The sequence below is a fragment of the Corvus kubaryi genome, unplaced genomic scaffold (genome assembly GCF_017639235.1).
Source record: "Corvus kubaryi isolate FWS band 111438036 unplaced genomic scaffold, C.kubaryi_AGA036_p1.0 37394, whole genome shotgun sequence".
Taxonomy (NCBI): Eukaryota; Metazoa; Chordata; class Aves; order Passeriformes; family Corvidae; genus Corvus; species Corvus kubaryi.
In genome coordinates, this window is record NW_024581133.1 from 14,743,481 (window position 1) to 14,765,289 (window position 21,809).

The 21,809-nt window shown below is 38.5% G+C and overlaps 1 protein-coding gene and 1 long non-coding RNA gene across 12 annotated transcripts in view; one reads left to right on the top strand and one right to left on the bottom strand.

The window, feature by feature from the left end:
• The window catches only part of TJP1 (tight junction protein 1), a 190,405-nt gene that overhangs the window by 14,583 nt on the left and 154,013 nt on the right, over positions 1-21,809 (top strand). For 3 of the 11 annotated variants that reach the window (XM_042039677.1, XM_042039678.1, XM_042039680.1), the window contains exon 1: positions 16,807-16,988. The exons of the other annotated variants lie outside the window; for them this stretch is intronic. In XM_042039677.1, coding sequence (XP_041895611.1) covers positions 16,822-16,988 — 167 coding nt within the window. In that variant the 5' untranslated portion in view covers positions 16,807-16,821. Of the gene's footprint in view, positions 1-16,806; positions 16,989-21,809 lie in introns of those variants that run through there. 11 annotated transcript variants of the gene reach the window in all.
• On the bottom strand, positions 13,200-16,576 carry LOC121670002. Its single transcript, XR_006017986.1, has 3 exons — positions 15,855-16,576; positions 13,565-13,669; positions 13,200-13,281 (listed from the first exon to the last, which is right to left on the bottom strand). It is a non-coding gene; the product is annotated as an uncharacterized LOC121670002 (long non-coding RNA).

A 21,809-nucleotide genomic window follows, 5' to 3' on the forward strand; every position in this document is an offset into this window, starting at 1 on the left:
ATACTTAATGTCCCATTAAGGACATCGGTCCAGTTTTGGCACTAAGTATGAGCTGAATGCTAGTAACTTTTTGTACTAAGATTTATTAAGGGTGGAAATCTGTTACATGAGAAAATGATTGTATTTTACTAAATATACTGATGTTCTGCCAACAGATGTGAGAAGGCTGGAGATTTTTTTCAAGTTTTGTTCTGGTAATAAATTCTGTTAGGAAAATAACTGCTATCTAGGGATTATGTCAGGACTTTTTATCCAGATTAATTTTATCTTTGATACTTTGGGTCAACCCTCTTGACTTCAGTTGAAGCTCTCTGCACTCTGTGGTGAAGATTTTAGCTCAGTCTGGAGTTTTATCCAAGCAATTGATGACCTGGACTAGTAGCCTGCTGTATGCTTTCTGGTGGAACAAAATACCTTACATTTAATGCATTTCTTGCTTAATATTTCAAAATTGTATATACATGTGAATGTATGTCTATATATCCCTAAAACAATTTCTGTAGCTGCTGATATCCCCTTTTGTATTTCTTTAGCCATCTGCATCTGGCACTCTTCTGCCATATATCAAGGTTGATATCAGGCATCAACCTATACCTTAGAGAAGGATAAGCACCTAATTCTCTGGATATACACCCTGCCATAGGTCCTGCAGCAATGCTGCAAAAGAAGAACTTGCTTTTCAAAAGTATGACCCTGGGCATTACTCAGCAATGATGGCTGTCAAAGGGAAAGAACAAAATACAGCGGAAAAAAATTTCTTTTGAAATACGGCATTAAACCTGGAAAGTCTTTCCATGGAAAAAACCCACCCCCCTGCCAAAAGAGAATCTAAAAGCAGAAAATCTTAAGCACTTCATGAAATGAAATCTTTCTAAAGATAAAAGATGACAGAATACAGATCTATTTCTTAAAGAAATTGAAATATTCATAAAGACACACTACAGCACAAAAGCATAGGCTTCCATTTTAAATTTTGTAACCTCAAGCTTAATTCCTTTATTCATTTCAACTCTTCAAGCAATCAGAATTTCTCAAGTCAGAATCTTTCCAGGCAGCTGAATTTCTCTGCTGGGCTCCTTGATCCTGTGACATCTTTGTCATGCCTAAGTTATCGTGCAGTTTCACAAGGGAGCCCCTGGTTCTGCAAAATCCAATCTAGAGGCATTGTTTTATTGCCCTAGGTAAAGTAGTCTTGTTCTGTAAACTGAGTGAAATTTTCCCTGTACTGGCATGTTAGGCCTTCTGGTTCCAAATCATCCAGCTGTTACTAATCTGTTATGCAGCTAGTATCTCTTCGTGCTGTATGATCTACGAGCAGCCAACATTTCTGCATATTTTTATACATCAACATGCTTAATAACTTGTAACATTATAAAATACACATGCAGATATTATAGAACAACACTGCAACTTGGACCTACTTAAGACCACAGCATATTTACTTTTGGTTTGAGGAATTACTTAGTCAAGCTGGTCCTTACCAGCTGGTCCATGGACATACCTTGTTAAAAATCTGTGAAGCAACTTTTAGTTATTATAAAATAATTACCATAACTTAAACTTTTCACTTGTTGTTAATATATTTAGTGTCCTCATTAAAAAAAAAAAAAAAAGATGAACCTCCCTTCATATAATTCTCTTTTCCATTTTTTTATTGCTACAATCTTACATGAGAAGGTTAAAAGGAACTTTTTCTTATGACACTCATAGGTACAATATCTCTGATCTTGACTCCTAAACTCCCTGACTTACAAAAGATTTGGTGGTTTCAAAGATGGTTATCTCACCCGACTTTCACATCTGGCACCAGTATCAGCACAGACAGAAATAATCTGAAGCAATTTAACTTCGCATTCTAATTCCAGCTTCTGTTAATAGCCTTTCTTCAGCTGTTCCACTTCCAAATTAACTTAGGATTTCTTATGTCATGGTAGTTCTAATCCTTCTAGTTAGGGGCATGTTATCCAGTGGCAGCCCCAGGACTAGATTTGCACCTTATCTGCATACGTTCTTTCTGCAGAATTCAGGAGAAATGATGGATTTGTGCTTATTTTGTATTAGCAACTTCATTTTCATTGCTGCTGTAAACATAGATGGGATAGTGGTTTATTTCTGAAATGGATTTTTATCTTGAGCAGTCCTGAAAAATATAACTTCATTTATGCAGAATTGGCCCACGGCTTCTGTTTCTGTGGTTTAGCTTTCTCGTTTGTATTTGACAGTAAGATTTGGATTTGCTACCAATCCCAGTGAGACAAGGCTCCTCTTCTCACAGCACTGCCTGGATTATACAATTTTCTTCCATCTTTCCTCTTGACTTTCTATTGCTCCTTTAATTTACCTCTTGCAGTCATGAAACTATAGGAGTTTCATAAATTTCCCAGGTTCCCTAAACCTTCTGTTATGAACTTTCTGTTCTGAATTTCTCATTCTCTATATCAAGTTTATTCTCTATCCCTTTGGCAATCTGGTCTCTCCTGGGAACATACACCTTCACATTTTACCCTGCACAAGAACAGTTAATGACTGTCCAGTCTCAGCTCTGGCATTTCTATTTGGGACTCTGGAGTAATGAAGCCTGATTAAGCATGGTTGGAACTATATGATATTTCTGTACAATAAAAATAAAGATTGAACATATTTTTTTGGGATCAGCTCCTCAAATAAATCTGTTGCCTTAGATCTTTCCTTCTTTAAAAGTGACTTTTCTTTAAATCCAATGAGTCTTTCAGACAGGAAACAGGGTTGATACTCACTAAGGTCTGACTCTAATTTTTTTCTGATAGCTGTCTTTATATCAAGCAAACAGAACTCTGTTTTAAATCAGTGTTAACTCTGAGTAATAGGAGTGCCAGCGCCACAGGATAATAAAGACCTAGCGCAGAGACATTGCTGTCATGGAGAAATGTTTGGTTGTTGCATTAACTAATAACAATAGATGAATTAATCAGTTTCCTTTTCTTCATTGCCAACCTGGTAGACTGTGATTAAGTTCTCTGCCACTGGCCATGTTGTGGGGTTTATTTTTGTCTTACTTGCTTATGTGTCTATTTTTCTTTTGCCAATACAACCCCCACTCTATTCTTAGGTCTTCATAGACATCTCCCTATAAGTGTTACACTTGTTATAAAGCCACAGTCTCCTTTGGGAGGCATTTGATAATTCTTTTTATCTAGATCACTTAAAATCTTCAAAGACCAGCTGTACCTGGGTATTAATGCTCTTTCAGAACCATATGTTTCCCTTCCGCACAAAACCCATGTAAGGGGGACACTTACATAAAAATCTTGCTGCAAATTATCACTACTTGCTCCTTCTGTAGGGGATAAAGGATGAGGGACAAGCAGGAACACATGGTTTTAATCAAAGCATGGAGTACATAAGAAAGCCTATAGGACATTTAAACATAGCTAGAGTTTTTCTCTCCCTTCCTCAAACCCTCCCCCAAAGTAATGGTAAACACTGCCTGTGAATAACCCCTGTCTATTCAGCTAAGTAGAAATACAAGCAGTACTTTTGGAACCAGGCACAGCTGGTTTTTGCTCAATGTGTTTCTCAGTTACAGAATTCAGAATGTTATATACTGTGCTATCTGTTGCTACAGGCAGCATACTGACATATGATGGCTGCCTGATAAAGAAACATTAGATTAACCATTTATCCCACTCTGCAGAATTTTGAAACATATTTTACATATGGCTTTGGCCCACTGGCTTCCTGTACTTTACACAAGAAAATATGCCATTGTTATTAGTACAGACACAGCAAAATAAAGGCAATATGCAGCAGGTAGGAACAAGAGGATCATTTGAGTTCATTTTCAAAGTTGTCTGATTTCCTGGGTTTGTTCATCCCTTTAGTATCATTCTCCTATTCTCCATGTGAATTTCCTTAGAACTTTACGAACTTATTTCTAAAATATAGGTGAGAGGATATGTATTCCTACTACAACAAATGCAAAAAAAGGAACAAGCTTTATAAACCACATGTAAACTTTGTTCATATAAACAGCTCAATTATATGTGTTCCATTAATTATTCAGAAGATTGCAGAAAACTGGGATGTGCAAATCAAGTGATGGTGCTTCTCTTTTCTCTGGGTTGACAAGAGTAAGTAAAAATAAGTATATATACCACAGTAACTAACAGTGTCTGGTAAATACAGTGAAATTACAAAATGAAGAAAAATACCTGGGGAGGGGTGAGTTTGCTTCTTCCAGTTGTTGGCTGTATGTCAAACGCACAGGACAATTTATGAGTAACTTCAGCGCTGCTGCTGCTGCAAAAGATGGGAGACAGCATTGTCATTTTGTGTAGGTGATACAAGATGAATTTGTTCTTTGTAAAACACTTGCAACAGACTGCAAAGAAAAAATTAGCTTACGATATTGGAGAGGGAAGCATCAAAAAAAGAAAGCACATCAAGGCTAGCAAGAAACTCCATGAAAATGTCTCAAGATGTTTCAATACTGGGTCTGCAGAAGAAGTCAAGATGAAATCTGTAGTGCTTTTATATGGGTTGCTTCCTTACTAGTCTCTTTCTATTCAATGCTAGCCAGAAAACATGTGAAGAACAAGAATGTCTCTTCAAGGTTTCTTGATTGAAAATAGCAGAAAATATTCTTCTCTTGTACCACCTAGTGAAGGCCAATTGAATTCAAAGGACAAGTAACTGGTTGCTAGACTAAAGCATGCTAATGACATTTGGAGAAACAAACTGAGACAAGAGGTGGTAAGATTATGTACAGTAGGTTAGAAGAGGACATAGAGTAATCTTAAAATAATGCTATATAGTGGAGCAGGAATGTTTGTCACTGGTGCTTGTTAGGTGTGTGAGCAGATAAACATTATTTGTACAGTAGTATGACAATGCCTTTGTAAGGGAAAAGCAGTGTCTCTTATTTTGATGTTCTTTGTAAAAGACCTATGGCAAAGAAAATGGAAAATGCAATTTCAGTCTGAAGATTATATGAATCTTCAGATAACATTTGTAGCCAACTCCCTCAGAAATTCATCAATCTTGAGGTTGTATTTATTCACAATTATAACTCCTTCAGAGACGCTCATACAAGAGATGACAGAAATGCAGATGAGATTCTATGCATTATATTTAATTCTATCTTATCATATTCACTTAGAATCTTAGCTATGACCTTGAATTTGGTTGTATTTGTAATACAGTTCACCAGAGAGAAGCTGAGCTTCTACAGCATCAGATTTGTCATGAGATGTCAGATGTCTGCATCAAGTAGGACGGCAAGTAACTGAGAAATGACATTGGTGCTACTCTAATCTTAAATCCATCAAGAGAATAAAATTCCTTGCAACCAGAGCAGCATCAGAATACTTATGTAGAACTTCTCTTCTTTGCTACTGGACAACTATTCTGCTGCTATGCTGAATGATTTTTCTTAGTGTGTTTTCCATCCATTAGAAATTTTTGAGATTCAAGTTGTGTAAGAGAGTTTAATGTTTTATTTTGGTGGAATAGCACTATTTTGTCAAAATTTACAGAAGTCAGTAGGAATTACAAAGATAAATACCTTTGATTGGATGACCAGGTAAAAGATGCAATACAATGCTAAGACACCTATGCTTTCAGAAGTTGCAGTAGAAAAGATCATTTGAAAATAATGCAGCTTACTTAGAGATGTGATCATATGAAAATACAGGAAGGCAAGAGCAGAGTCTATTTCTGTTTTGTTCACGGTACAGATACCACAGTAATAATATTTCATAAATGCCTAAGACAGATGGTATGTATGTTTTTTGCATAATAAGATAACCAGAAACTTATCTATTGAATGGAGTAAATCCAATACCACGTGATCCACCTTAATTTTGGCTTCAGGTTCACAGGAAACCTTTCCTCTGAACAGTTGCAGAGCTTGTGATTTATTGCTGCTGTCACAGTGATGTGCACAGATCACCAGACTGAATGTGTGTTGCAGTGACTACTTGCAAGTGTTGGTATTTTTGCTTTGTTCCTACAAACACTATGTCTTCTGTCTTCTAGATCTATGTTTTCTTTTAGTGACAGTGTACTCTGGTACACATTCAAACTGTCAGCACTGCAAAACGCTATCTCCAGCCACTGCGAGGTCACTCACAATGAGTGGAACATCATCACTTTTGGCTACATGAGCAGATAAGAAGCTTGATGTTGTTAATTCCATTCGAATAGTCACTGCTATTTATTTGTTCCATTGTGTGGTCACTGCTTTATTCATTCTATTTGCTTGTCACTAAGGTCCAGCAAAGATTTGGAGGAGGAACATCACACTAGATTTGTGTGAGAAATCAGCTGGTTTTCTTTAGAGAAGTTCTCTGGCTTCTGTAGTGTTTATATCTTTCACTTGGGAGTGAGGCCAATGAAGAGGTGCTTTAGCTGCTTGGGCAGTTGTCTGGAAGATAAGTGCAGTGAGTTTGAGAATGTCCTTGATCATTATCCATTAAGCTATGGTCTTTTTACTATGTTCTGGTTTTCAAATCTCAGTAGTGTTGCAGATGGTTCTGAGGAAGGGTTTGCACTACGGCAATAAAAGGAATAGATTTGCAGAGATGTTCAGGGTGCCAGGAGAGATGTCTATTTATGGCTCTAATAGTTAATCTTCAAAATCTATCTTTTGTACATTATTAAAAAAAAATTCACAGAAAAAAGTAGGATTCTTTAACTAAACAATAAGCACCATTTCCATTTTTGTTGTATACTCTCTTGGGGCTCCAAAGTCTGGAGAGCCAAAGAATAGCTCTCAAGAAACCACAGTACTAAGTAAGGACCAGTCAGTTTCCTAACTGCTTGGGTGCTCTTTACATGCAGATGGTGGGCAAATTGATTACTTGGCAAGAGAGCAAGTGAGATCTCAAACCTGGTAGTGTGTAATGAGAAAAAGAAAAAAAGTAGTAGGTTCTAGTGAGAAGAGTCATTATCCCATAACTCTTAACATGGTGCATGCTGCCATTGCAGTCATGCAAATCACAGCATGACAGATCTCAGGACAGACACCATCTAGGTCACCTTCAGGAAATCACTCATGAGAAATACTGTTCCCAACACTCAGCAAAATGCATGGATTAGACCATGCTATCAGACCTTCACATGGTATAAAATGATCACTTCCTTGTGGCCTTATTCATTTATGCCAACTGAGTACACCTGACCCTAACATGGTCTTGCTTTTTCTTTCAAATCTCCAAGCAAACACGTTAAATAATTAGAGGCAAACAAAAGGAAAGAACAGAGAGTATATTAAAATATAACTTTGCTTCATAGCTTTTGCCAATTTGTTTTTGAAACATGTTAGGAAGTAGAAATATTACAGTATCAGAAAATACTGATGTGATGACCAATTTTAAATTGGACAAATAAAATCTTGTACAACAGTCTTGTGCAGGCTTCTGGTTCTTTAATGTCTAAAAACAAGCAAGAGAAATATTATAAAAACCAGGAAAATGTTATATAAACTGCCATAATGGCAAAAGCTGATTTAAGTCTACTTACTTTACCAGACAAAACCTTACTAGTGCATTATTTGTGTTATTCTTTTGCTTAAAACCAAGGGACTGACTCACACCACACCACACCCCACCCCACAACTCAAACCCAAAATTTTGTACTCTCTGCTAAGGGACGAATGGCAAATTGCTTAATTACCTCCATTTTCTCTTTTGTTATTCATGCTTTGCCCAGGAAGGAAGGCCTTATGCAATTTGATAGCATAACATCAGGAATGCCATAAAGGCAGTTTTATTTTTATACTGGGGCAATTAAAAAAAAAATTGGTCTACTCACAGCAAATTTGGAGCCAGATCATCTATGCCAAAAGTATCAATAACTGCAGTGTATAAAAGAAGCTAGAATTGATTGTTTCTTCTCTGAAGCATAAGACAGAAAATTGCTTATTTGATATAAAAATTTGGTTTGTAGCAAGATTGTTGATCTGCACATGAATTTTTATTGTTATAAATGACTAGAATCTAGAAAAGTCTTCACACGGGTTAGTAAAAGATAGATGAATGTACATCCCTTATGTATTCGATGCAGTAAGAAAAATACTTGCTTGATATTCAAAACTACATGTAGCTAGAATTAACAGATCTGTTCTTTCTTTTGTATTTGATATTCTTGAAAGAAACTAAAAAGTGTTTTCTATTCTTCATTTCCATACACCTGAAAAAATGACATATATTAAATTTTTTTCACATTGAAAATATTGGTCCAATTTAATATAAATTTTTTTTAATAAAAGAAAGTTGAATTGGGATACAGAGACATATATTGTCTGAAGTTAGGCTTTCATAAATTGAAACATTTTCAAAACTTGGCTCAAGAGTTCCTTTCAGCTGATTTTTATCTCTCTCATGAATTTCTTTTTTTAATATATAACCCTTCTTCACACACACATCCTTAACGGGAGAGCTCTATCTCACTAGGATGTTACAAGTGCTACCTCTGCTGTTTCCTCAAAATTAAACACTCAGTGACTAAAAGACCAGATCTTGCAGATTCTTAGCAGCATGAATAGTTTTGTTTTTTCTTGAAAATATTCATGTTGGACTCTTGAAAGCTTTGTAGATGCACACTGTAACCCAGTACTGTATTTTGAATTTCCAGTGGGACAGGGTACCATGGCACTAGGGATGGCATCACCTAATTACTAATGACAGCAAAAGTGACATCATAGGAACCAGTCCTTCACCCTGCTGTGTTCAAGCTGATTCTTTCACCAGGTGGAGTCCCACATACCAAAAAAAATTCCCTGCAGCATCAAAGTTTTTGCTATTACATTTAACTATACTTCTAAGTTAGCTTTTCATTTCTTAATGTCCATCTTTTAGGCTTCATTTGTGTATCTTAAGTTTTATGATCTATGAGAACGTTACAAGAGACAGGTATACAATAACAGTATAATCATTTGGGAAGCAGATCTGAAATCTGAACCAAATTTTCATGTATGTTTCCCTGGAATTACAGGAACATTTGAGGTGTATTAATACTGATAAATATTGAGCACTTAGATCCTTCATCTATGTTGTAAAAATCTTGTTTAGCACTATTTTATCATTTTTACTCCTTGTTTTCATTGTATCTTTTATTTGGACAGGACAATGAAAAGAGCAGCTTGTAGTCCTTCAGTTGTTAAAATTGTTTGTAGTTAGTTCCACTTCTTTCTGGCCCAGAAAAGAGTAATACTTGAACAGTAATAACATTTCTGGGTTGAATTGTTTTATTAAAGTCGTGTCAAGAAAAAAAAATTATTAAAATCAGACTTAGCATGTTTTTTAAAAAATTTGAATAATTACCATAAACAATATCCCTGTAATGAGCTCCACTGACATTTTTTGTGTTCTTTTCATAGTAGATTACTGTATACTTGCCTCTAATTATAGCAAATCCTATTACATTAATTTTCATTGTACTGCTAATCTGATTAAAATAGCATAATATTAACAGTCATACACATGATAATGAGAACAGCTTTATACACACTAAGCTTTATACACTCTAATAAGAGCAACTTTCTTCTTGAAAGTGAAAAATGATTTTCATATTTGTAGTAAGTGCAAATATACAGCTAGAGATATAAAACGGTCTTCAACTCACATTATAAACAATTTCAATACATTCAGGAAACATCCAGCTAACCTTCAGACTTGTATCTTATGAATGTGGAAACTTTCTTATCAGCATTTAATTAAAGATATTAAAGATGCTAAATAAGGCTCTGAATTTATAAATTTCATATTTATAATATTGTAAATAAATGATAATTAGATATTTTTATTTATAACATAAAAATAATTTATAAAATTAGGCATGTTTATAAATTTTGGCAAGAGAAACTCCTTAAATTTTAGTAATACTCTCTGTCATTTTGATCTACTTATCCTGATGTGTACAGGTACTGTGCACAAAACTCACCACGGAACTGAAAACAAAAGGGGCAAAGTAAGCAAGTAGTCTTTCCAGACAACTGAATGCAGCCATATGAATTGGTCCTCGTTCCAGATTTTTCACAGTGGTTCTATAACACATCTACCACAGCAGTTCAGATACCCATATTTTTTTCCCAGCCTGCAATATTCTGAATTTTTGTTTTTCAGAATTTTACACCCTTCCTCCAGGGAAGAGTAATTATCCCCTGCTTTTCACAATCTTCCATTTTTTTTTAACTGTTGTGTGCTTGGAGGGTTCCCCATCGGGCATAGCATCTAAAAATGAAAGCTATTAACAACTCTACATCCCAAAATCATAGCAAGGCCTGATCACACCTCACCTCAGAGTTACAGAGGCTCACAGCTCTACCAATACGCAGTTAGCAAGATTAATTAATTAGATCTTTGTGTACTTAGACTGTGATGTGTTGCAGATGGCACTCTATTCCTTAGAATCTTTTCTGGGAAGCGATGTTACTTACGCTTCTCTTTCTTTTGCATCTCACATTGAAATTGTACGCTTGGTGATTTCTTCCCTCCAGTAGTTTTCTACATGAATAAGCTGTATCAGAGAGCACTAATGGAATTCATGCATATGCTTATTTTTTTCTACATTAAGCTTATTTTATCCTGTGAGAGGGTCATGCTTGTCAGGCATAATGTGATATTTGGATAATTTTGACTTAGGGTAGTTTTCTTTTTTTTTTTTCTTTTAAGAGTAAAATCTTAGCATTACAAGCTTGCAAGGAATGGGTATATCTAAAATCACTGGACAGCAGCTGTACAAGTCCACTTTAGTCTAGCCTGAATTCTTCACTTTAACAGTATTCTTATTTTTGCAGTAATTTAAAATTTGGTTTTAATAGTATAAAGCAATTCCACATCAGACTTGGTAGAGCAGCACTAACACTATGTGTATAGAAAACCACTTCTAAATGCCCTGTAATTATATAGTATAACAGGGATACTTGCTCACAAGTTTCTTGTAAATATTTCAATTGCTTAATTTAGAAAACCCTTTCTTCTTGCTAATCCACAGTAATTTTTTATTCTGTGAATAAATTCTCTTAAGATATTTTCTTCTTCTGAGAAAACAAGGTGAACATTCTTTCCTTCCAAAGCAAAATTATTTACTTCTTTTTATTTTGGCAGCTCAAATAAATGATCAGGATGAACAGTTTCAGAAAATGCAAACTAGTTTTAAATGACTGTGTCAGTTCATTACTGTACCCACTTAGACCCACAGTTCTCTGCCACCAGCCAAGCCAGTCTCTCATGAGGACACTTCAAAGAAATGTGAAAACTTCCCTTTGTGTACACTGTCAATTCCCCAGTAAAGTGTGATAGGAAAATTCCTTCAGGTGTTTTTGTTTATTTTTTATGATGATACTGTATTTATCTCTCATATATATTTACATAATCTTCACTTAATATGTATTTTATGAAAAAAAGCTGTAATAGGCCAGGTAAAACCCTTTGCATTATTTTCAATAAATACATTAATGTGAGTACAAAGAAACCGTAATAGAGCAGAAAAAGTCACATAATTATGTATTTTAAATGAAGTTAGGAAACACACAAACACACACACTTCTTGCTTACTTCTGAGGAGGGAGAAAATAACCCCCAGAGTCATTGCATCCGACAAACTTGTAGATTTTGAATTGCTTTGCCTTTCATAGATATGATTCGTCTCTTTTTTTCTGGAAAGGAAATGGAAGATATAAAAAGTTTACACATGACAGATTGAAACAGCAAGGAAGTTGGTTACAATAGCTTTAATGGAAATCTTTATTAATATTATTACTATAACTGACTAACTATACAAGTTCACATTACTAACAACTCCTGCAGAAAAAAACCTTCCTTAGTAAGTAGGCACATTTTGATTAAATTACAGACGGAGATCAGTCAACTAATGTTGTGTTTTAATGTCACTACTGTATTCTATCAGTCTGGAACTCTGCCACTTTACCAACTGAACTGTGTAATAAAAAGTTCCCAAATCATATTAAATACCACAGAAGCATAGAACATGACATTTATCAAGATTTTTTTATCAATCATTGGAGTAAAAGTCAGCAAGGGGAACAGATTCATCCTAGAAGTAAACAAAATGTTAATTCTTCAGCATACACAGTAGCACAGTATTGAGAACTATATGGAACAGATGATGTAATGAAAAGTGTCTGTTTTATGCACAGTACAGATAAAATTAAGACTATCCTAAGATGCAAATAAAAGACATTATTTAATATTCCATAAAACCAGCAGCAAGTTTATTTAATGTTAGATTTAGTTCTAATAAATTTTGCAAGCCTAAAAATCAATGCAATTGAATGCTAGAAATGTGCCATTAAGGTCTAATCTGCCCTCAAAAGTTGCCAATGCAACCATTACATTACTAATAAAGATGCCAGTTATTCTGGTAGGATTTTTTTTTTTTTTTTGCCAAACAGTAGCTTATACTGGTTTGTTGAACAAAGTAAGCCACATCAGCAAATAAAAAGTATTTTTGCTTGTTCACTAGCACAGCAATGCCAGTTAGAAGCGTAGTTTCTTTTTCCTTACATTATTCCAGAAAAACTACATTATCTGAAGTAATTTAAGCATACCTAAGACTTAAAAAGTGCATTTCTATAGTGTCTCCAAAGTCTTTTGAGTCAGACCTAAATTTCCGCTCATCCTATGAGCACAGTCAAAACAGACACAAGTGAAAGTTTGAAAAGGATGGCACCTAGTGACAACTGGCACTACAGGCTTGTGTGATAAGGCTGATGATAACGGAAAGCAAGATAAGGTTCCGAAATCCCAGTGACAGGCTTACTGAAATCAAATCTAGAAGAGGTAGATCATGCTGCCAAATCTTGCTTTGCACTCCCTGTAATTTCATATATATACTATCAACATTAAGATGGAAAAAACAAGAGACACAACTTAGGATGAAAATAGCTTTACACCACAATTGCGCTTCCTCAGTCTTAGCAGCTGATGGGAGCTCCCAATGTACAACTGCCTCAGTGGCACCGTCTAAGTTGCAGTGAGTCAGTCTCCTGCTGCTGACAACAGCCTAAAATCACCATGGTGTGGGCCGAAATGATCACACACACTGGCATTAAACTCTACCTTCTCGGGCTCCTTCCATGGATATTCTGCATACACCACTGTCCCGGTGTAAACATACGATCATGGGTGGAGCTGTGCCAAGAGCACATCCACTCAGTGTAGCAGGCATACACAACACTGCAACTTGTAACTGTGAAAGAGCAGTCTGTTCTCTGAGCCAAGAAGTGCATCAGAAGGTCATTCTGGAGACAGGTTTCAGAAGAGGCCAGGGCATCACAGACTGTAAGAAATAGATTATAGCTTGTTCTGAGGTAAAGCCTGCAGCTGAGTTACCTGAGCAAATAAAATTAAGAAATTAGTATGGTTCTGCTTGGTTTTGTACTGAAAAAAGCCCTATGAAACAGCTATATTAACTTAACAGGAATTAAATTGCTTTTAAAACACACACTAGGTTCAAAAAATGTTCCAGCTTTCTGCAGTGAAGGACAGTGTATTTAGACAGAACTGGTTTGCATGGAGAACAGCAAATAGCATCAGAGAGCCTCTCTTGCAGGGATATCTACCTTAGAAATTTTGGTCTTAGCTCAGCAAACAGGTCCATGCAGGGCTTGGAGCTAACAGTGGGATGTCCGAACGCTTCCCCTAATCTGGAAGTTGCTGATTGACTCCTGTTAAAAATAGGCTGGTTGTCTGAAAGGCAAGAAAGACAGGATCTTTTTACTCTTTCATCATATATGTAAAACATTGGTGCTTAAAGGCAATATATAATGGAGCCACACTAAGAAGGAACAGGTACAAGAGAAACAGAAATAATGCCAATTAAAATTAGAGGATGAAGTGTCTTCATTAATAACTGTTTTTTATACCTGTAATGCACATCAAGAAGTACAGAAGATGGTGCATAAAATGGGCATAAGTTAATTTGTTAATACGAGATGCATGTAATTTAATAGTTGAAAACTATAGAGCTAAATTTGGAGTTACTGTCATTATTTAGCAAATTTAAATAGATTTAGGAATCCCTATTGAATTAGGAACAGGAATCACGTTACAGACTTTTAAAGAAGTTTTGAATATACACCCACGCTCCATTGTAAATCTTTATGCAAGGTACTGTTACCACATTTCTTAACTCTTTTGTATATCAATACTAAAAATAAACTTATGTCCCAAACTTGCAATGTAAAAGTGAAAAACAGTGTTTTGGGATTCTGTGATACACAGTCCTTTTACAAAGTAAAAACCTCCGACAGCTTACCTGCTTCTTCCAGGTTTGTCATCTTTCAAATAAACTTTGCTTCCTCATATCCGTAGATTGTCTGATCTACAAAATTTCTACCACTACAACCAGCTTAGGACTAGATTTTTTTTTCAAGAATTTCTACATGAGGTATGTTTTTCTAGCTGACAGGTGTAACATTCATATACTTAATAATAACAAATAACATTCAATATTTATACTAATACAGTCTCATCATTATTTTAGTCAGTACCTCCTACCATTTTAAGGTGCATACTATTTTCTTAATAGTATTGCACAAATGTAAATGACTCTTTCAATTACAATGTCTCTAGAATTCTGTTAATGTTGTAGAGATCAAAATCCAGCCCACACTTACTCTCTTATAACATGTGTGGGCAACAAGAGTTTTTTCAGCCAGCTAATGATGACTAGATACACAGGAGAAAGCAATGTGTTCGTTTTACAGTTCTTGGTTTTAAGGCAAAGTAAGAACTCTACAGGTTTTCAAACTAATTTGATATACTGTGTATATAAGATATATACTTACCAGTTAGCATGCTAAGAGCATTGTTTAAGTACAACAATTAATGCCACCTCCTTAATCTTCCTAATCATTTCAAGTTAGCCATCCCTCATTGCTTGTAATGCCTGAGCTCTTCAAGTCAAAGAGCCCATTAACAGTATCTTCAGAGCTGGAGATGTACATGCTTATACTGGACATCAAGCTGCCATTTGAATTTTTTTAAGCATTTGTGACACAGAATTTCAGGACATTTGTGAACATCAGATTTCTTGGCTGAAAATGCAAAGCCATTTAACTCATTGACTACAGTAATGCAACTATTGTGTTTCTAATTAAAATCTGTTGTGCTTGTTAAGTATTGCATTTATCTTCTCTGCTTCCTGTGTAGTGAACAGGCCTAGGCAGAATGCAGCTCACTGCAGCCTTGAGGTATATATTACACACACACACACAAAAAATCACTGAAACGCTCATCTCTGAGCCAAAAAGTGACAATACTATTCACATTATTTCTTCCTAGCTGACAGTGCAACCTTAGGCTCTCAACTCAGGGTAAGGATTACAACTCATACTCTTCACATTATAGCAGCTTAATGAAAAGTTGTCCCTTCAGCATGGATTTGTTCTTATCTGCACTCCGCAAAATATCTATCTACATGCTTAAACAGGGTATCCCAGGCCACAGTATTTCCCACCACCATTGATCAACGTGTCCAGCTAAGTGCTACCCTTCATTTCAAGAATGTTTGCACTGAGGGTCTCCAATCATACTGTACGAGATGATAGAACTTACTCCAAATGCACTTCTCAGACACCACAGTCTTCTGTTGCTGTTAGTGCTAAGCTTGAGGAGGAAGGCAGAGAACAGATTAAAGCCATAATAACTGTGTCACACCTCAGGCCATGACACAGTTACACGTTCAGCTATTTGTGCTTAAGCACCCAGAAGGTGGGCACCCCTCTAAAACAAATTTAATACTTCGGCTTTATCATCATATGAGTCTCAAACATGTTCCAGTTGCTTTCCTCACATGGGAATAAAAAAAACATAAAAAAGGGGTTGCCTTCCGGTTCCCTGTGGCCTCACCAGGGTTTTTAAGTGCGGTTCCCCGTGCAGGTGCTGGGGGTGCCTCCTACGGTCCCGCGGCGGGAGCTGCCTTCCAGCCGCCCTTCCTGAGGGAGACTTGGCGGGATGCGCCGTCCAAACCTTCGCCTGAGCACTGCTGTCGCCCTCATCCTTAACTCACCCGTACCTATCCTCGCCTCGCTTCACCCCACCCTCCTGCTGACCTTCCCCCTCACGGGGCCGCCCCGGCAGGCGGTGAGGCGTTTGCCCCGGAGCTCGGTTATTGCTACCTTACAACCGACACCGTTAGCCGGGGAGGCGATTAAAATAACATGGGGCTTCTCTAGGCGCTAATGGGATTAGAGGCGAGGCCGGCGAGGCGCGGGCAGCGCTGCGGCCATGGCGCGCCCCTGATGGCGGGAGGGCAGCGCGGCGGCTGCGCCTCATGGGTGGGGGCGGGATACCCCAGGTAATCGGGGAGGGCTGCGGGGCGGGAGCGCCCCGGCGGCGGCAGGGATGGTGGGGAAGGCCTGCTCGCCCCGGGGGCGAGGGGGTGCGGCGGTCGCCGCCCAGAGATAGCCCAGGTGAGGAGAAGGCGAGGCGGGGGGCCTAGTCGGGGGCGGGCAGCGCGGGGTGGTGGGAGCGCGGTGGGGGAGAGGGAGGCGCGGTAGTGGGTCGGGGGAAAAAGCGCGAGGGGCTGCGAGGAAGGGAGTGCGACAGCGGGAGGAGGAGAGGAGCGCGGGCCCGGGGGAGGGCAGAGCGCGGCGGGAGGCGGAGGAGAGCGTCAGCTGGAGCGGGGATAGCGGGAGCGCGGCGGGAGGCGGAGGAGGAGAGCGTCAGCTGGGGGCAGAGATAGAGGGAGTGCGGCAGGAGGAGGAGAGCGTGAGCCGGGGGGGCAGAGAGAGAGGGAGCGCGGCAGGAGGAGGAGGAGGGGAAGAAGCGCGACGCAGGGACGGCAGATGCCTGGAAATAAAAATTTGATGATTGCATGCAGCGGCTGGAGAGACTCTGTCGGTGGCGGCGGCGGGGACGAGGCAGGGACAGGGGGGGCGACGGCAAAATGAAGTATCAGAAATACCTGACTGTCTTGCAGATGGCCATAGGGGTGACCGCCTCCAACAGGGGCAGTCTGATGCCCCTAAAGAGGAAGCTGTGGTGAGTAGGCACAAACGGGGCCGCGAGCACTGCGGGCCGGGCCGAGCGCGGGCCGCGGCGGGACGGGCGGGCGCGGCGGCGGGGGGTCCCCGCGGACATGAGGGGCGCCGTGCCCAGACCCGGCCTCCGGCTCCCGGCGGGCATCGCCGGGGCACAAAGTTCCCGGCGGATTCGCCGCCAGCCGTGTGGAAACGTCGGGAGGCGTTGTTGGTGCCGGCGGAGCTGTCCGCGCCCGGCCCGGCGGAGGACGCGGCTGGAGCAGGCTCCGCTCCCGCGGGGACGGCGCTGCCGGACCCGGCACAGCGGCAATGGCAGCGAGGGCTGAGGCGCGGGAGCGGCTCCGGCGGGGACACCGCTTGCGTGACAGCCCGAGTGTTGCCGCCGATGTAGCGCAGTGTGCTCCCGCCCCGGGCTGTGCAGAGCCGGGTCCGAATTCCCTGCCCCTGCTGCTGCTGACAGGTGTACCGAGAAAATGCGAACAGGGAGACGCAGGTCTAATAGATTAGTGAGCGCCAGAGGTAGTGCTGTTCAAATACGGTCATTTTTCCCTAAACCCTGCATTTCCCCTTACTGATTCCCACTCCTTTTGTGCTTGCTGATTGTGTGCTGAACTGATTTTTCTGGATGAATCAACAACATGTTATGAAAAATGTATTAAAGTATAGTGGTGTAATGTGGGTGAGTAGGGCACTGACAGGCATATGGCACTGCAATACCCAGTCACTCGTGGGCAGGCAAGAGCCCACTGTTCGCTCGATGGGAGCAGTGGGACGTGTGTCATCATCAGGACAAATAAGGAGGAAATATGTGAACTTCTCATCTCAGATATTCTGAGAGGAAGGTATCAGTCACAAATTTGTACACTGAGAGTTTCTTATCTGTAAAAAACTAAGAGTGGTATTTAGGTCGTAGTGGTCATACAGTTTTCTTTCATTGTACTTACCTGGTCCTAGGGAAGCAAAGTGAAGTGTTACAGAAGGCATGATAGGTCATTTTATTTAAACATAGATATAAAAATGTTTTCATGTCAGCAGTTGTAATAAAAATGGCCCTTACATGAATTGTAGAATGTGGGGTTTTTTATACTTTGCTTTTCTCCACAGTTTCAGCTAGTATAGACAGTGTCAAGAAAATGTATCACTTGAAGAAACATAATGTGGAACTAGTAAGCTTTCTGTTATTAATTCCAGATCTTGCTATTCCTTGCAGATAGAACACAGTTTGATGAATCTGTTCATCCTGATTGTAATGAAAAAATCAAATTAAGTTTTAGACAAAAATATTTTGTCATGCAGATAAGTTTTATTACATTTAATCAGAGGTTTTTACAATGTGTTCGGTGGTTTGATTCTGGTTATGTAAGTTACATAAAGTGTACCATACCTATTTTATTCTCCCCAAATGCCACTCCTGTCTCTGTGCAGCAGTGGATGCAGTTGTGTGTTACATCTTTTGGGAAGTTTAATTATTGGAAATGTAATGATGACAGTTATTCTATTTAATAATTCCTGTGTCTTCTTGGAAGTGTTTTATTTGGTGGCATGTTGAGGGGAAGCTATATATATTTGTGTGCTTTAAAAGTACATCTGAAAGGACCTGATTCAACTCCTACTTTGTCTTCAGTTGAAGTTAGATCAGATCTATATTGCTCTGTTTCATGGTGAGATTCTGTGCTTTTTGAGGTACAGCAAAATATTATAGTGGCTCCACACTAATACATACCACAAGCATTGCATTTCATAACATTTCTAGCTTGACACCATGTTGCTGCAATGCAATGCTGTGTGAAGATTTAGTTGGCTAAAAGTGTTAAAGAAAAATAAGGCAAACTTTTTTTTTAAATTTTAGAGAGATGTGTGAATTACTTGAGCATTTGAAAGTATGTCTCTGGGATATTCTTATTACTAGGTGACATGATATGTAGTCACATTTTCTTTGAGAACTTTAATAGCATTAGGCATTATCCATATGGATAGATTTTATGCTTATTGATGAAATACTATTTTCTGATGCACTTAGAGAAGTGCTTAAAGATACTTTGTCATTTTAATTTTTTCTTATTTGTGCACAGTCTGTATCAAATAATGCATTAAGCAAATCTGAACATTAGAGAGAAAATATGTTGCTGTTACTCAAATCAATGCAATATTTGTGTATATTTGCAATACATAAACTAAAAGCGTATTCCAATACTGTTTCACTGGAAATCTCAAAAATACCTAAAGAAAACATATAAATCAAGTCTGTCTATAGTCAGAGGATGCTTTTTAATCTATTTTTATTTGCTTTTTAAAAAAACTTTAAAATTTCTGTTTAACCAATGAGGTTCATAAGCTCTTTGATGTGTGAATCCGTATTGTAAGTGGTAGTGAAGACATAATTTAATAAAAAGGGGTTAAAATACTCATCCTTTTGTTGGTGGAGATAATCCACCTGAATCCTACTGAAAGAAAATGAAAAAGGTAACAGCAATGTTTTATTTCTTTATAGAGCATCTGTCACTCCAATTTTCTCCTGCTTTCCCCCCCACCAAAATCTAAGTCCTGTTCTGTGATGCATGGAAGCAGAGCTACAAATGAAAACACCGATGTCTCACAATGGGCTAAGAATAAATAATTATAAAGTGGCTAAGAAACCAGGCAACTGAACAAAGATAAGGAGGCTATGCCACAGGCTTGTGGCAGGAGGTGGAGGAGACAAAAACTTGCTTCGTGTGGAGCTTATAATTTTATGATGACGTTTACTTGGGGCAGTAGTTTTGGACTCAGTGCTGGAGGAAGCTGCTGGAGTCCTGATCTGCTGATTCAGACCCTTTCCTCTGTGTGTGCAGTGTTGTAATCTAATATGTAGGAGCCTAAACGAGATGAGTAGGATGTTTTTAATCCTCTTGTGGGAGGGACAGTATTTGGATACAAAACCCACCATCATAACACTGCTAGTGCAGGTAGAGTGCAGCAGGGACTAACATCTGCAAAGGTGATCAAGAAAAAACTGACAGCTGAACTGGGAGTAGTTTACAATAGTAAATTTTTATAAATATTTACTGAAATCCCAATATGTGCAACCTGAGTCCTCGTACAATTGGGAAATGCTAAATTACATTATTAAGAGGAGCTACAGGTAGACCATAATTTCTTGTCAAACTGATTATTACGTTTCTCTGCTGCAAGGAGAAGGTAGCAGGCAAATAAATAAACAAATGTAAAAGAAAAACCAACAACAAACTCCCCTCCAGGATATCCTATCCATTCTAATAGTTCTTCTCACTAATATTCCCTTCTGTTTCTTTCATCATTTGCCTTTACTTTGAAAGACTTCTTGTGCTTTGGCGAATACCCCCGCTGCTCCCCTCGGTGCAGGGGAGTGCAGCATCATGAAAAAAGGCAAAAAGCTCAGTTAGTGATAAGTTTTCATTGGGGAGATTATGGAAATGGCTGAGACTATTCCATATTTACATTCTTTTAAGAATGATTGATGGTTGTCTGAGGCAATCTAGGTTACAGAAAAGAATGCAGATGCAGTGCACTACAGAATTTGAATTTTGACAGGATCCAGTTCCCCTGTCTGATGCTGTTGTTAAAAGAATGTGTGATATAGAAGCCTGAATGTTAAATGATAGCTGCTTCTTGTAAGACACTGCACAGGCACATTTATTTTCAAGCGTAGGAGTAATCTTATTTGAAATCAGTGAGGAGTAACCAGCATGTCTGGAATTAAGCACTGATCTGAAAGCTTTGTTGTCTCAGAGTCTTTGTATTGAGGCTGGCTTGGCTGTAGAAGCCCAGGCTTATAATGAAGAATGTCTGTTTTATCATTAGAACCATCCCTAGGGAGAGAAGTGCCATTGTTTGTTTATGTTCTAAGTAGTGTCATATTTAGTATAATTAAATAATGGAAAATGTCACCTTAATGTAGGAGAAAGAAAACATCAAAGATTGATCTTCTTGGTGTCTACAGAACTCTGTGGAAAAGTACAGATCCTCAGAATGGATATTTTCCATTTTTGATTACTGATTCCAGTTAATACTTTTTGGAATGGGGATAAAAATTTCAGTTTAGCCTATTGTAAAGATTTATTCATGTTGCAAGTTAATTAATACTTTTTTTTTTTTTTCCTGCGGGAGGCAGGATACCATTCGTAAAATCGACATACTTGTAGAGGTGCACAAGAATTCAGCATAGCATCTGAGTGCTCAGTGTCTCTAGCATTGTTTCAAATTTGCTTTTTATTTTCTCAAACAAATATTAATATTGAGTAGCTATAATTTTAGGATTTCCAGTCTGATCTGTGGGAGTAAATTTCAGCTTTTCCAGCCTTGTGTTTGAGCCAGAAGCCAGTGATCACATTGAGCTGAGCCCAGCCTGCATCCTCACTTTCTGCGGTGCTGAGGAAGACTGGCTTCTAATGGGAGGTATATAATTATGGGAATTTTATACACCTCTCAGCTGAGATCTGTGTAGCTTACCAGAGGTAGAAGTTTCCGAGGAGTTTGGATTCAATGTTGCTACAAGAACCTAAATGCTTTCTTTATAGGATAGGCAGGCAACTTGCAGTATGAAAAGCGTAATAATTATGTCACCGTTAGAAGTCTTGTTGAGGTTGCATTGTTGTCAAAGCCTTGTCCACTCTGCATTAACTCTAGAACTAATACTGGACTTGGAAAACAATTACAGAAAATGTTTCATTTCAAGATGTGTTTTTTAAACATTCTGATGTTGACTTTTATAAAATTGTTCAGAACTCTAATCACTGAACAAGAAAAGACATTTCAAAGTTCTTGAAAGATTTTCAATGTACCTGGTGTGTCTAGAAATTGAGAT